Source organism: Schistosoma mansoni, chromosome 5 (assembly GCF_000237925.1).
Source record: "Schistosoma mansoni strain Puerto Rico chromosome 5, complete genome".
Classification (NCBI taxonomy): domain Eukaryota; kingdom Metazoa; phylum Platyhelminthes; class Trematoda; order Strigeidida; family Schistosomatidae; genus Schistosoma; species Schistosoma mansoni.
Window position 1 is genome coordinate 704,013 of NC_031499.1, and position 14,680 is coordinate 718,692.

Genomic DNA, 14,680 nt, shown 5'->3' on the forward strand with positions numbered 1-14,680 from the left:
GGGGCGACCAAACCAAGATGTGGCATCAGTGCTTAAAGTCACTAAATTCTAGTCTGAGCCATGTTGGCAGATGCAGACTACCTGGTTGGGGTCCGCGTGACTATCTTAACCAATGGTTGGAGACTCTAGGTGACATGGCTCAGAATCGATCACAATGGCGTAAGTGTATACACTCTTTATCTTCCCTTAAACCTTAAGACTAAAATTGCTTCATAACGTTCTTCCTTCCTATACTATATCCTTATACACAACCTATCTTTTATATACTACCACCACTAACTTAACTATTTCTATGAATCCGGTGTTGATCTTGTTGTGCTAACGAGGTATGGCAACTTGGACCGATGCATATGTGTGCCTGGTCCTACGTTGTAGCTGACTGACTGACTGACTGAGAACACCAATCTCGACCTCCGCAATATGAATCATATATTTCAAACATACTGGGTTTATATATAACTCAAACAAACCACATCACACCGCAAAATAGAAAATAACTTTTGCACAAGGTCTCTCCGAAAGTGGATGTGGTTGTGAGAGACTGTAATTAATAAACTGGGCATAACTCAAGAACGGCAAATCGCATAATAATAGTCCATAGGTCAAAATAAAAGCTTTAATGAGAGGAACACGAATGTGAATAGTTTACTTACTTCACAACTATAAAATAAGAACATATGTATAGTATTAGTCCATAAATAGATCCCAACAGTTACCATTCATTATTGTCCTCCTAATATGACTTCATGATTGATATGTATATAACATAAGGCTGAGCTAGCAAAAACCCACACCCACAAATGCAGCGAGTCTCTTTTGATTGTATTTTTACCGACCAGGTGATTATTTCAGGCTTGACTCCTAGTTTGGAAATCCCTTTTTGAATTATTTTCATTGTTGTTGCGTGAAATTCTTAGATCTCGGATGTCACCTAAAGCCAATATGGCTTTTACTGCGATTCCAGTGACGCGTAATTGATAGTTGCACATACTGGGCGAAACAGGTCAGTTAGAAAATATAACCGGGAACAATCCTTCTAGTGTGTAGTCGTGACGATTGTTGAATGTCAATTGAGATCACTAACCGATCTAAATCAGACAACCACTGGAAACTTGGGAGTACTGAACGGCCGTTTCGTCCTTGTATGAAAGCCCTAGTAAGAAACCATGACCATTGTTCAACCACGTTTAGTGTGAGGAAGTTATACGCAGAAGGTAGTGCAACATGGTCGCAAAATATCGCAGATAGCTTGAAGTTAGACTTACACATCATTAGACCATGACTCATGGGTCTAGAACTCTGATCAGTCTCAATGGGTTGGTTTCTGGCGAAATCTCTGCACGGATTCAAAAAGCTCGTTTGGCTTTTACCAACTTACGTCATTTATGGCGATGGCGAGATATCCGTCCATCAGTCAAAGGACGAGCATACTGTGCGGCAGTTCGTTCTGTTTTACTTGACGGCTGCGAAATGTGGCCGTTCGGGGTCGGAGGGCCTACTTCAGTGTTCTATTCAGTTTTTCTGGGAATAGTGGGTAGTTGTGCAGTAGCTGAAGGTCAGCTAAACTGCTCCTTAAAGTGTTCCGCCCATCGTTCTAAACGTCTGGGCTGAGAGCAGATAAGGGTTCCGTCTTTTTCCGAGGTTGTCTCACTTACACTTGACTTCTTAATTCCGGTTTATTTTATTAGTCTGGAAAGCTGTCTGGTGTTGCCTACAGCTGCTGCCTTTTCCATCTCTTTTGTTTTCGTTGCCCACCACTGCTCACGATCGTTCCTTAGACTTTTAGTTAACCTAGATCTAATTTGTTTACGCTCTTCGTCGTGTTCAGAGCCTGATGGGATGGATTTACGAGAATCCGTCAGTGAAATAGACTTAGAAGAAATCCATTGGTTTTTTGTAACCTATGGTTTAAATTGTTAATAGATGTTACTGCTGTTTCCACAGCTGTTCGTATATCTTTCAAAGCAGCATCTGGGTCAGTCTCGTTTACCTAGATGTGAACCCAGTTGTTCCTGGAATTTACATTTGGCTTTCTCGTCCTCCAGTTCAATCCCAATGGGTCTTCTTAGTTTAGTTTTCCTGCGTCCTGTGAGGTGCAGACAAATGCGTGCTCGTATTAAAGCGTGATCAGTCTAAACAAATATTCCAATACGATCGACAATCTTCTACCGAGCCTCTCCAACGATGACTGATGGCAATATGGTCTATTTGAGTCCATCGTTGGTTTGGTTCAAGTGGTCGCCATGTTAGGCGATGTCTCCTTATGCTTAAAATTAGTGCTTGCTAAAAATAAACGATTGTCTGAGTATAGCTGCAACAGACGATCACCATTATCGGTTCGTTGAGCCGGAATACTAAAATACCCACCTAAATGTCGTTCTGTTTGATTTAAGCTGCCTAACTGGGCATTAAAGTCACCTGCTACGACTACTATGTCTGAGCGCTTAGCTTTCTGAAGAAGCTCAGAGAGCTTTCTGTAAAAGTCATCTTTCACTTCATCAGGGCTGTAGTCGGTGGGAGCGTAGGCAGAAACGACGAAAAGGCAACGACGTGTGTCCCTAGTCTTCCGAGTTCTTACGGAGCCATTTAGCTGGACAGCACACAGGTGACTGTTAACGGGGATTCATTCTAGTAGTGCTTGTTCTGCCCTTGTACTAAGTGCTATGCCTACACCTGTAAGTCCACGAGAACTAGTCATGGGGTCGCCAGATACACGGAGGGTGTATTTCGTTGGCTGTCCATTTTGGCGAGGTGAGGTCAAGTGAACGACCACACTGGGATCTTGTATGCGTGTTTCGGAGACACAACATACATACATACAGCATACGAGATTCTAGGGTCTTAGCCAAGGAGGCCTGTTGACCGATTTGACTTATGGTACGAACATTGAAGGCTCCAATGTGTAGTTTGGAACGAGGTTTTAGTAGACCTGGGACAGTTTCACGCACTAGAATCGTTGGCTATGGTGACACTTGAGGAGGAAACCGTAAGAAGTTTAGTGTTGAAAGTCGAGGTAGAAGGAATAGTAGGAAGTGAAGAAGGAGATTGATTATGAATACAGTGGTCTTGAGTGCTGTTAGAGGTATGGGGGCAGTTATCACTTCCCGGTTGCCCACACCGTGGTAGGATTCTTCTAGGGGTAACTGAAAAGGAAATCGGGTTAGAAGTGGTCTTAATAACCTGGGAGCGTGACCGCAGTGCCCAAGGAACAACTGCTTGAGGTCGGTCACACACGACCTTTTTGCGGGTAATTTTTGTGCTAGCTCCGTACTTGTTGGGACCTTATCGCCGGAGACGGATATTCGTGAGATAAGGTGAGGAGTGTATTTTTAGGTTCGACCTTTTCTAACCCCACCCCTCCTTGTGGTAAGGCAGCATCGCTGTTATACTGGTTGTCTGAAGGAAACACCTTAATGCTGTCACACCTCTGTACAGTCAGCAGTACGACTTCGCCTTCAGACCTTGGGTTTGTTGCTTTTAGTCTTACCGCTCTTTAACCGACCTGCCTGGCATGGTAGGACTTTGAGGAACGATTGTTGCAGCCAGTATAGCTCGATTGGTTCATCACGAAAGGGAAGCCCGACCACCACGTCTAGGTAGCAGCAACGGTCGGAAGAGAGTTAGGGGCAGCCAAACCAAAACGTGGCATTATTCTTTGAAGTCACTAACTTCTAGTCCGAGCCATGTTGGTGGATGCAGACTACTTGGTCGTGGTCTGCGCGACTATCGTAACCAATGGTTGGAAACTGTGGGTGACATGGCTCAGAATCGATCACAGTGGTGTCGGTGTATACACTCTTTGCCTTTCCTTAAACCGTGAGAGTAAGACTGCTTCATATCTTTCTCTCTACCAACAAATTCTTTCTTTCTGTATTATATCCTTATACACAATCTTTCTTTTCTATATTACTACCATTAAAGTAACATCTACAAATTTGGTGTTCATCTTGTGCTAATGAGGTATGGCAACTTGGACCGATGCATACATGTGCTTGGTCCTAAGTTGTTGCTGACTAACTGACAGGAGTCTAGAGATTGTTTTCTTGCTAGCACGAAATGACCATATGGTGCTCCCAGGTTTTCAATGATTGTCTAACCTAGATAGGATTGTGATCTCAATAACAGTCCTTCCATGTGACGCAACTTGTTTGTTTATGAAAACGTAGAAAAGAATCACCTCAGAACCATCATTGGCTCATATTTTGAGCCATGCTTGCTAACGTCTTGACCCACTGTGTTTCATTATCTCTCAGACCCCAACCAGGAGGTCGTGATAGTCCAAGAGATGCCAATCCTGCACTTTATTATTTATTTATTTAAACACATAAATATTGGTACAAAGGGAAACCACGCTGGTGGTGGCGTGAGTGATGAGATCGATGCACGTGTAATGAAAGCCAGGGCGGCTTATGCCAATCTGGGCCATCTTTGGCGCCTTCGTGATGTTAGTCTGGCTGTGAAAGGTCGGATCTACAACGCGTCGGTGAGAGCAGTTTTACTCTATGCTGAGGATGTTAGACGACTCTGTGTTCGATCATCGTTGTCTCCGAAGGATTGCTGACATCCAGTGGCAACACCATGTTAGTAATGCAGAGGTTCGGCATCGTGTGTTCGGGCGCAGAGACGATAATTCAATTGGTGCCACCATTTTGAAACACTGACTTCGGTGGCTTGAACATGTTCTACGAATATCGTCCCAGAGAATTCCACGTCATGCATTATTTGCCGACTCTGGGACTGGTTGGAAAAAGCAGAGAGGAGGTCAGTGTATGACATGGTGCCGTGGTATGAAAGAAAGCTACAAAGGGCTAGCTTCTATTGGACCTTGACAACTCCCTGGCTGGGGTCCGAGAGATGGTGCAACACAATGGCTAGAGACGTTATCAGATATGGCTCAGAATAGAAGCCAGTGAGGAGCCTGCTCTAACCTTCTTTTACTTTCTTCATAAAGAGTGGTTATAACTTTCTTAACTGAGAGAGTTCTTCTGGTTGTACATCTCAGTTCCCCCATCATTAATAATAAATAAATAAATAAATAAATAATCCACAAGGCAGTGGAGCAACGTAAGGAGATGTAGTCCCATGGTAGCCGGTGACCAACAATAAGTTCATAAGCCATTTGTTCCCTCAGGATCCTGGAGTCCATGTGCACCATTGGTTTGGAATCAGGGTTTTCCAACTCCCCTAGGTGGACTTTCCGTGTCCACCACCCCAGTTGACGCGCCGGACATTCGCTTTCCACCCTCTCAATTTCGTAAACAACACCGTCGCCGCGAGAAGGCAGTGAGTAGGACTTTCCTGGTAGTGGTTGTATGCATGTGGCCATGTGAGAGCATTTCGGGAGGGAGCGAACTCTCCCCACTCTCGGCCGTACCAGGGCATTTGGTGGCTGATCTTTTTCATACCTCGGGACCATGCCACATAAACCAACCACTTCTCCATTTTCTCCAATTAGTCCGAACGTCCCCAAATAGAACACAGTGTGGACATTCGTAGCAAATGTCCTCAACTCAAAGAGACCAAGTTGCTTAGGCATAGAGCAAAGCCACCCTTACCGCCACGTTGTAAACCTAACCTTTTACAGCAAAATTCGCATCATGATGGCCCAAATTTGCATAAGCCTCCCTGGCGTTCACTACGTAGAACGATCTCACCATTCACGCCACCACTAGCACTCGCACAACTAACCAGATACACGAACTTTCTGACTACTAATTGTTTATCAACAGGACTGCGTTCAGGCACATGCTGCTATCAGTCAGTCGGTCAGTCACAACGTAGAACTTCGTACGTACGTACAGTTCGAATTGCCATGCTGCTATCAATTTTGTAAAAATATTTAGAAGGCGTGTTAGCGGGACATAGATTGGATCAAAGCATATTCCATGCACGATTGCGTTGGTGCACGCTGATTGGTTAAGAATTAGCTAATCAGCTCTGGTTGATACTTGGAGAAGACTCTAGAATCTCATGTAAAAACTATAAATATACCAACGTATTTCTTATTGTGCTTTTTACTTACATCTACCTTTGTTATTCGGAACATAATTTCTTTCCTGTTCAACCGTGTTCTGATTTGGGGACTTGTCGAGTGTATTGGTGTTCAAGAATACTAAGCAATAGGAATAGCTGGGTCAATAAGGAGAAACATATAACAGTTATAACACACCTGATTAAGTGCAGATTGTATGGTTTGAGTATTTTCGCACCGTAAGACAATATCATCATGGTTCAAGATCGGAAATTCTTTCTCCAGGAAACGGTTCCGCACCACCATTACTTATCTTCACTAGAGGTGTTTCTAGAATGTCATTAATGACAAAGTTGGAGGGGATTAGGGAGATTGAGCAACATTCCCTAACCTGACTGCTTGAGCAGAAGACGTGGTTGCATCCTCCCACTCTGGTTGAGATGTTTATGTGTATAGCGTTCAAGATGTTAATGAAATTCTCAGATACGGCCTCATTTAACAGACAATCCCAGAGTGTTGCCCTGTTTAACGAATCAGTGGTGGGGCTGGTACCAACAAACAACGATTGTTGGCCCGTTAGCAGTATGGTTGTGCTTTAGTATTTGGCAAAGGGGTGGACGTATGACAAATAGATCCACGACCAGAACGAACCCTAGCCTGCCCCTTTCAAGCCAATATCCCACAGATTTGAAATAATCTGTAAAGTATTGTGGAAGGCGATAATTTGGATCTAGTCGGCTCTGGTATGGCAGAGAGTGGGTAGAGTCCGCTCTCCCTCTCAAAATGCTGTCACATGGCCACGTGCATACAACCATTACCAGGAAAGTCCTACTCACTGCCTTCTCGCGGCGACGGTGTTGTTTACGAAATTGAGAGGGCGGAAAGCGAATGTCCGGCGCGTCAACTGGGGTGGTGGACACGGAAAGTCCACCTAGGGGAGTTGGAAAACCCTGATTCCAAACCAATGGTGCACATGGACTCCAGGATCCTGAGGGAACAAATGGCTTATGAACTTATTGTTGGTCACCGGCTACCATGGGACTGCATCTCCTTACTGATAAGTCTTGTTGATTGAACACTATATTCGGATCCTAAGCTAGTCATGTCTATTGCGAGAAATTTTCGGGATCATCCCAACACCTCCCCCCTTTCAAGGAATAAGACTTTTTCTTCGGGTCTACTTTCAGCTTAATAACAGGTTTTCTGCGGCGTTCGGACTTCCTTGGTATCCATTGTCTATGAGTGTCTGTTGGGGTTCCTGTCACTGAAGTCTCTGTAATTATCTCTAACGGAAGCCTCACTGGACTATCTACAGTGTCTAGAATCCTTTTTTCTCTGTGCATTTGATTAATGTGTCTAATCCACGTTCCGAAAGTCCCACACACCTTGTATAGAACATTTCCCATTCTCTTTTCAATGACTCCAGGTTTCCAACGATTTTTTTTCCATTGTATGACTTGACGAGCACTTTATCACCGACGTTAAAACTCCGGATATTCTGATTTTGTCTGCATCCAACCATTGGTTTAGGTGGCAAAATGGCGTCGAATATAGTTTGAATGCTTCTCCCGAACATTGCTTCAGCAGGGGATTTCCCATCTGGGACGATATGGTTAGACGTAGTTCTATAAACTGTTAGGAATTTCGTAATTACCTGACTTGTCCCCTCGCCTTCACCTTTTAGTAGTACTCTTTTGAATGTGTCCACGAAGCGCTCAGCCTGTCCATTTGATTGGGGGTGATAGGGTGGAGAGCGTATATGTACAATTCAATTAATGTTGCAGAATTGCTTGAATGATTCTGCCGTGAATTGTGATCCATTATCGGTCAATCAAGTTTCCGGAACTCCAAAGCAACTAAACAGTTCAGATAACTTGCTAATCTTTTCACTGGCTGTGCAATTTGCGATGGCATAGATTTGTGGCCATTTTATGAGTGCGTCCACTATGACGGTAAACATTCTTCCTCTTATTGGGTCGGCAAAATTGGCGTGCAGCCTCCCCCAGGGACTATTAGGTTTTTCCCATTGTTGTGGTTCACACTTCTTTGGACTTTTGGCTGCTTGCAGGCACGACGAACAATTGCGGCGTCTGGTTTCGATATCTTGATCCATTGTAGGCCAGTAAGCATAGCTTCGAGCCGACGCTTTGATCTTATTGATGCCAGGGTGGCCACTGTGGAATTGTTTCAGAACCCTGTGGCGTAATGTTTTTGGAACAACAATTCTGTCGCCAAACATAATACATAAATCGACCAACATGAGTCTCGTCGGCGAAAATATTGTAACATCTCTCCTTAAAAACGACGGTTCGGCCGCTTGGTGAAGAGATAACCACCAACTTCTCTTAATGTCTTGTCATTTCCCGTGGCTTCTTTAATGGCTTTGAAAGTAACTGGTAAACCATCGACTGCGTCTTCCAATACTCAATGTACTTCTGCTTCCGTCTCAATTGCTGCCACTAAGATATTTTCTTTTTGTTTTACACGTGAACCAATGGTGTACATGGGCTCCAGTATCCTGAAGGAACAAATGGCGTATGAACCAATCGTTGGTCACCGGCTACCATGGGACTTCATCTCCTCACGATGCTCCACTGCCTTGTGGACTAGACCTTCAGGTCAAAGGCTCGGGGTGTGGCCCCCTAAGAAAACCACCTGCTTCAGTTTAGGCACCTGGGCCCCCAAATGCCCTGGTACGGCCGAGAGTGGGGAGAGTCTACTCTCCCTCTCGAAATGCTCTCACATGGCCAGCGAATATATAGCCTCTGCCAGGGAAGTCCTACTCACTGCCTTCTCGTGGCGGGGGTGTTGTTTACGAAAGTGAGAGGACGAAAAGCGAATGTCCGGCGCTATAACCGGATTGGTGGACACGGAGGGTCCACCTAGGGGAGTCGGAAAACCCTGATTCCAAACCAATGGTGCACATGGGCTCCAGTATCCTGATGGAACGAATGGCGGAAGAACCTGTCATTGGTCAACGGCAACCATGGGACTGCATCTCCTCACGATGCTCCACTGCCTTGTGGATCAGACCTTTCGTTCAAAGGCTCGGGGTGTGGCCCCCTAAGAAAACCACCTGCTTCGGTTTGGGCACCCGGGCAGTATCACAGCCCACACACAAATGAATGAAATGATGAACTCTATTAACGATAATTTGTGTGGCGCATATGTACCTGGTGCCCTTTTGTACCAATATATATGTGTTTAAATAAATAAATAAATAACCTGGGCAGTATCACATCCCTCACACAAATCAAATGAGATTTGTGAGGCGCGTATTTATCTGGTGCTTCCTTGTACCAATATTTATGTGTTTAAATAAATAAATAAATCTTGAGAGAAACATACTTTCTACGATTATGGGAGTCGGTTCTGTTAACAGCTACTGTCACTTTAGCTGTATGTGGCTTGAATCTTTTAGAATACACTTTAGGTTGACGGCGTTTCCGGGTTGTGCAATGACTTTCTTTGTATCCTTTTCTGGAACACGTAGTACAACGATGATTTTTAAACGTACAAAACCTTTTGAAATGCCAACCGCCACATAACCAGCATGAAGATGATGGTTTGCCGCTGTCATTAAGATAATTCTGCGTGCTGGAACCTTGTAAGACTTTTCTCTCGACAGCATTGACGTGGAGGAACTGGTTAGCATTCTCTACCATCGAGATGTCATGCTTCAAACTCACTAACCTTTAACATTCAGTAGTTACTTCCTGCAGGGTCATGTTAGGACAATGTTCAAGCTTGCTTAGGATTCTCGTTCGGATGTCAGCATGCTCGGGTGAACGCAGGCTACAGACAAATACTAGGCATTTAAACTGGTCTTCACCCATGGAAGACAACTTGAACCTCTCACATTCTCGGTTCACAATTCCTGCATGTTTCACCCAGTCATCTCCTGGTTCTTTCGTTATCTTCAAGCACTGGTAACGGATATTAAATAGAGATGACTGTTCTCCAAAGATTTGAGACAGGGTTTTAATTGTTTCATCAAAACTAAAGTCTCGTGGGTTCTTCGGAAGAATAAAGTTACTATAGCATTCATGTTCTGTCGTCCCAAGTTTCCTTAGAAGTGTTCTGACTTTCGAGGCGTCATCCAGTCTGCAGAGATCAATACGGAACAAATCTTCGTAATTCTTAAACCAAGAGTCAAAAGTAACACCTGCTACACCATCAAAATTAAATTCACGGATTGTATTAATGACTGAATCAGTATGGGATACTTGTAACTCAGCAGAAGCAGAGTTTTGTTGGGACATGCATAATCTCTGCATAAGGGCTTCCATGATTCTGATTTCAGACTGTTCAAACCACTTTTCTTGACGCTCCATATAAGCTTCTACTTGCTCCAAAGAAATACTCATTGTAGTTTTTCCCGTCGCCACTGATACGTCTTTGATGATTGAATGTTATATTCGGGAAATTTTCAGGATCATCCCACTGCCTTGTGGATTAGACCTTTAGGTCAAAGGCTCCGGGTGTGGCTCCCTAAGAAAACCACCTGGTTCGGTTTGTGCACCCGGCAGTATCCCAGCCCTTACACAAATCTAATGATTTATGTGGCGCATATGTGTCTGTGTTATGTCCCGATAACAATAGTGAATGGTAACTTTGGGATCTATTTATGAACCAATATTAGGCATATATTTTTTATCGTATAATTGCTAAATAACTAAACTATTCGTATTCATGTTCCCCTTATCATGAGCTTTATTTTGAACTAGAAACTATCATTATACGATTTACCATTCTTGAGTTATCCCTAGTCTATTAATTACTGCCTCCCACATTCACAGCCACATTTGGTCAAATCTTGTACACATGCTATTTTCTATTTTATGGTACGATGTGGTCAGTCTGTTTGGTATATAAACTCAGTATATTTGAAATATAATGGTTCATACCGCAGAGGCTGTTATTGGTGTTCTGGACTTAACTGACTGGACTAGGCGGAAAGCAGGACCAATACGTAATCTAGACTGCTCGTACGGTTTTCGTGTGTCACTGTTCCAATCGATAATTCGCTGCTCTCTGATTGACGGTCTCATCACGTCATACGTTAACAGGGCATCCACTCTGCCACAAGATCTAATAGTTTGGTACCTCTTTGTACCAATATTTATTTATTTAAATAAATGAAATAGACGAGGTAGTCCCTTCTTAGAGATTGGGACAACGATCGCCTCATTACAAGATGTTGGAACATTATTTCTAAACAATCCAGCCACTCACCTGACCATAGGTATTTCACTTTGAAAAGAGCTGGGAATAAGTCTTCTGGATCTGGTAACTCACGTTGGTTCAAAAGCTGAAGTTTCTCGCGGACTTTGGCCTCGTCAGGTAGATCAGTCATCACCTGCCATTGATGATAGGACAGTCTGATTGATGCTATGTGGGCGGCAGACCAGACGAACTATCCCTCTAGGAACTCTGCGCATCGTCCAAGACATCATTGCGTGCTATTGACTGGCGTCTCCTCAGCCTTACACTTCTTTTTTTAGCCCTACTGTCCACTCCTGACTAGTCTCCAGGTCTAAGTTTGAAGTTGTTTTGCAGTCATATTTTGAAATGTCTCGTGTCAATGCTTCCTGTATACTTTTTGCGTTATTCACTCGAGTTTCTTGTTATTTTGTGTTTTAGATCAATTTGACGGTTTGCCAATACAAGAGTTTTAAAGGTGTTTTTTCAAGCCACCTAAAAATAACGGTTTTGGGATCTTTGCAAAATATATAAGTTGTTTACATAATGGACTTCACTGTACCCCTAACATACTATGCAGAATGGTGGAATATACATACACACCGCTGCAATCATATCAACAGACCACCTGTTAACCAGGAAATGTATGGCTACGGTCGTTCTTTTGTTGCCGACTGGGCTCGTATTGGTGCTGTTAGCATAAGTCATGCCTCCGATGAATTCCAGGTAACTTATTGAGATTTGAGGCTGATAAATGACATACTCAGGATAATTTTGTGCCTTTTTTATATTCTTACCAAGCTAATCAGCTCCATAAATATCTCGTTAACTCTATAAATATTGAGTAAGTAGTGATTTGATGTACAAGACATTTTACGGCGTTGATTTTTTTCTATCAATTACTATAAATACAATAAAGTTCATTGTCAATACCTTTAAATACAACAGATTCAAATAAGTGACACTAAAATAAGCAATTGTCGTGAAATAAAAGTACTGTGTTAATTTAGTTTCTTATTGTACATTATAATTCCGCAAACACGTTTTCGATAATATTTCAAAACAAGTTTTCTTAATAGATATGTATGGTTGAATTTGTGCGTCCTCGGATAATCTAAACATACATTATCTATGAAGACAATGTCAGTAATTGTTTGCGTAACCAGTAGATGTTATTTCGGGTACTGCGATTGCGATTTTTGTACTGATTGAGTAGCGTACACATACTCTTAAAAGTAACGCATTACTTCGTTTTTTTTCTCAGGCGTTTGTTTGGTTTTTGTAAAGAATTAATAAATAACAAATTATATTTCTTTGATGGGGCCGGCTCACTCAGAACGTTGATTATGGGGCCAGTTGTATCATCGACCCCGTTACTGACTTATTCCTCTTATTGTCTATCAAACCACGACCTCCTGTTCAACCGGACACAAAAACCCCCTCTCAACCAATAACAATGACTGGCGAATCTGAATGCTTGTCGGTTGACACTTAACCTTGTGTCCAATAAAAGGGCTAAGCCAGCAGGCAGATTTTTTCTATTGGCTTCCTAACTCAAATACTCTTGGGGCTGGATACACTAACCATGTGACGACATTGCAACACAAATAGGAAATCGCAATGTGTACACAACTAAGTCATGTCACTGTAAATCGGAGCAATAAAGAGATAATTATTTAACGATAGTTTAGGAGTGAATTGTGTATCTACAGTTAATACATTAAACAAGTTATTGAAAGTGGTGTAATTGTTCGAGAACGTAGCTTGCAACTCTCGTTAGGCATCCGTATGTTATACATAGGCTTGATTTAGCAAATAGAACTCAAAACTCGAAACAATAAGCAATACTGTAATCAATTTGTTTCATTTGTCCTTATCAATGTTTATTTATAACTTTAGTTATTCCCATGTATTCACTGTTTGCCGAACGATAAAATAACTAGATCAGTTTCTTCTAACGAATTAACAAGCGTGATAGCTGATACAACTTAAAAGTTACCGAAGTGTGCATTTCACTCTTTTACCAGTTACGGCATTTAAGTAGGTATCTCTTTCTCCATGGCATATGGTGTAATAATCAGCCAGTTTTGAAAAGTTGTTTCTTTTTTAATATAGTTGAAGCAGTATTAGTGTAAGACAAAACTATATCCATAAAATCAAAAGGATATCTGTATATGCTATAGCTTCCCCGTAGTTTTATCTGCCTTACTTTTCTTATCGTTCGATTTTCGTCTTTTTCCTACTCGTTTTCGCTCCATCAAAAATGCTGATCTTTTTCCCGATTGTTTATCTAGACATCAAATAAATAATCTAGATTATCTTCCTGCATGTTTATCACTATTATTTAGCTTCTGGTATAATCAAATCAATGATTTATTCAATTTCCAGTCAGTAAGATAATCCATCATCAATTATTTTGATAGTTGAACAACATTTCATTAAGATATAGCGATTTTAAATCACTAATTATCCTTCAAATTTCTCTACTGCTTTTGATACTGAGATAAAAAATATTTTGTAGATTTACAGGAATTTTCGCTTGCTTTAGTAGTCAATAATAAGTTGAAAACTTCAGATTTGTGATTTTACTGATGTCATTACCGTTGGCAGAATTAATCCCTAGAAGCAATGACAATCAAATTGTTGATTCTGTGTGATAGCAACATCTTTGAGACATTTGCTTATGAAAGATCGAGAACACAGCAACCAGTTGTACGAAGTCTTTTCACCACTTTAAAGTGGGTATTCTTAACGTCTTTGTCCTACCATAACTTCCTGTAGGTTAACTAAGACTAGGTAAAATTATCGCGTGATCACTCATTCAGAATTCTAAAAGTATCATTTGTGAAGTTCGTTAATCGCCCCGGATACATTGATTTGACTTCAATATTTAAAGTTCCATGAACTAACTAAATGTAAATCATGTTATGTGATTGGATCATGTTTGTTGCCATCACAAAATAGATATATCATATTACATCACTTGCAACGCAATATAATATATTTATTTTGTGATAGCAACAAACATGATTACATCACTTGGGGTTCCTAATGCCCTGGTGCAGCTGAGGGTGGGTAGAGTCATCCCTCCCTCTCGAAATGCTCTCACATGGCCACGTGCATACAACCATTACCAGGAAAGTCCTACTCACTGCCTTCTCGCGGCGACGGTGTTGTTTACGAAATTGAGAGGGCGGAAAGCGAATGTCCGGCGCGTCAACTGGGGTGGTGGACACGGAAAGTCCACCTAGGGGAGTTGGAAAACCCTGATTCCAAACCAATGGTGCACATGGACTCCAGGATCCTGAGGGAACAAATGGCTTATGAACCTATTGTTGGTCACCGGCTACCATGGGACTATATCTCCTTACGTTGCTCCACTGCCTTGTGGATTAGACCTTTAGGTCAAAGGCTCCGGGTGTGGCTCCCTAAGAAAACCACCTTGTTCGGTTTGTGCACCCGGCAGTATCCCAGCCCTTACATAAATCGAATAATTTGTGTGGCGCA

General features: G+C 42.3%; 1 protein-coding gene across 1 annotated transcript in view; it reads left to right on the forward strand.

Annotated features, from left to right (window-relative positions):
- Positions 1-10,509: 10,509 nt before the first annotated feature.
- Positions 10,510-14,680, forward strand: part of Smp_154540 (hypothetical protein) — a gene marked incomplete at its 3' end in the record, with an annotated part of 51,918 nt that continues 47,747 nt past the window's right edge. The window contains exons 1-2 of the mRNA XM_018797559.1: positions 10,510-10,579; positions 11,615-11,899. Of these exons, the coding sequence (XP_018652589.1) occupies positions 11,720-11,899 (180 nt within the window). The 5' untranslated portion in view covers positions 10,510-10,579; positions 11,615-11,719. The remainder of the gene's footprint in view (positions 10,580-11,614; positions 11,900-14,680) is intronic.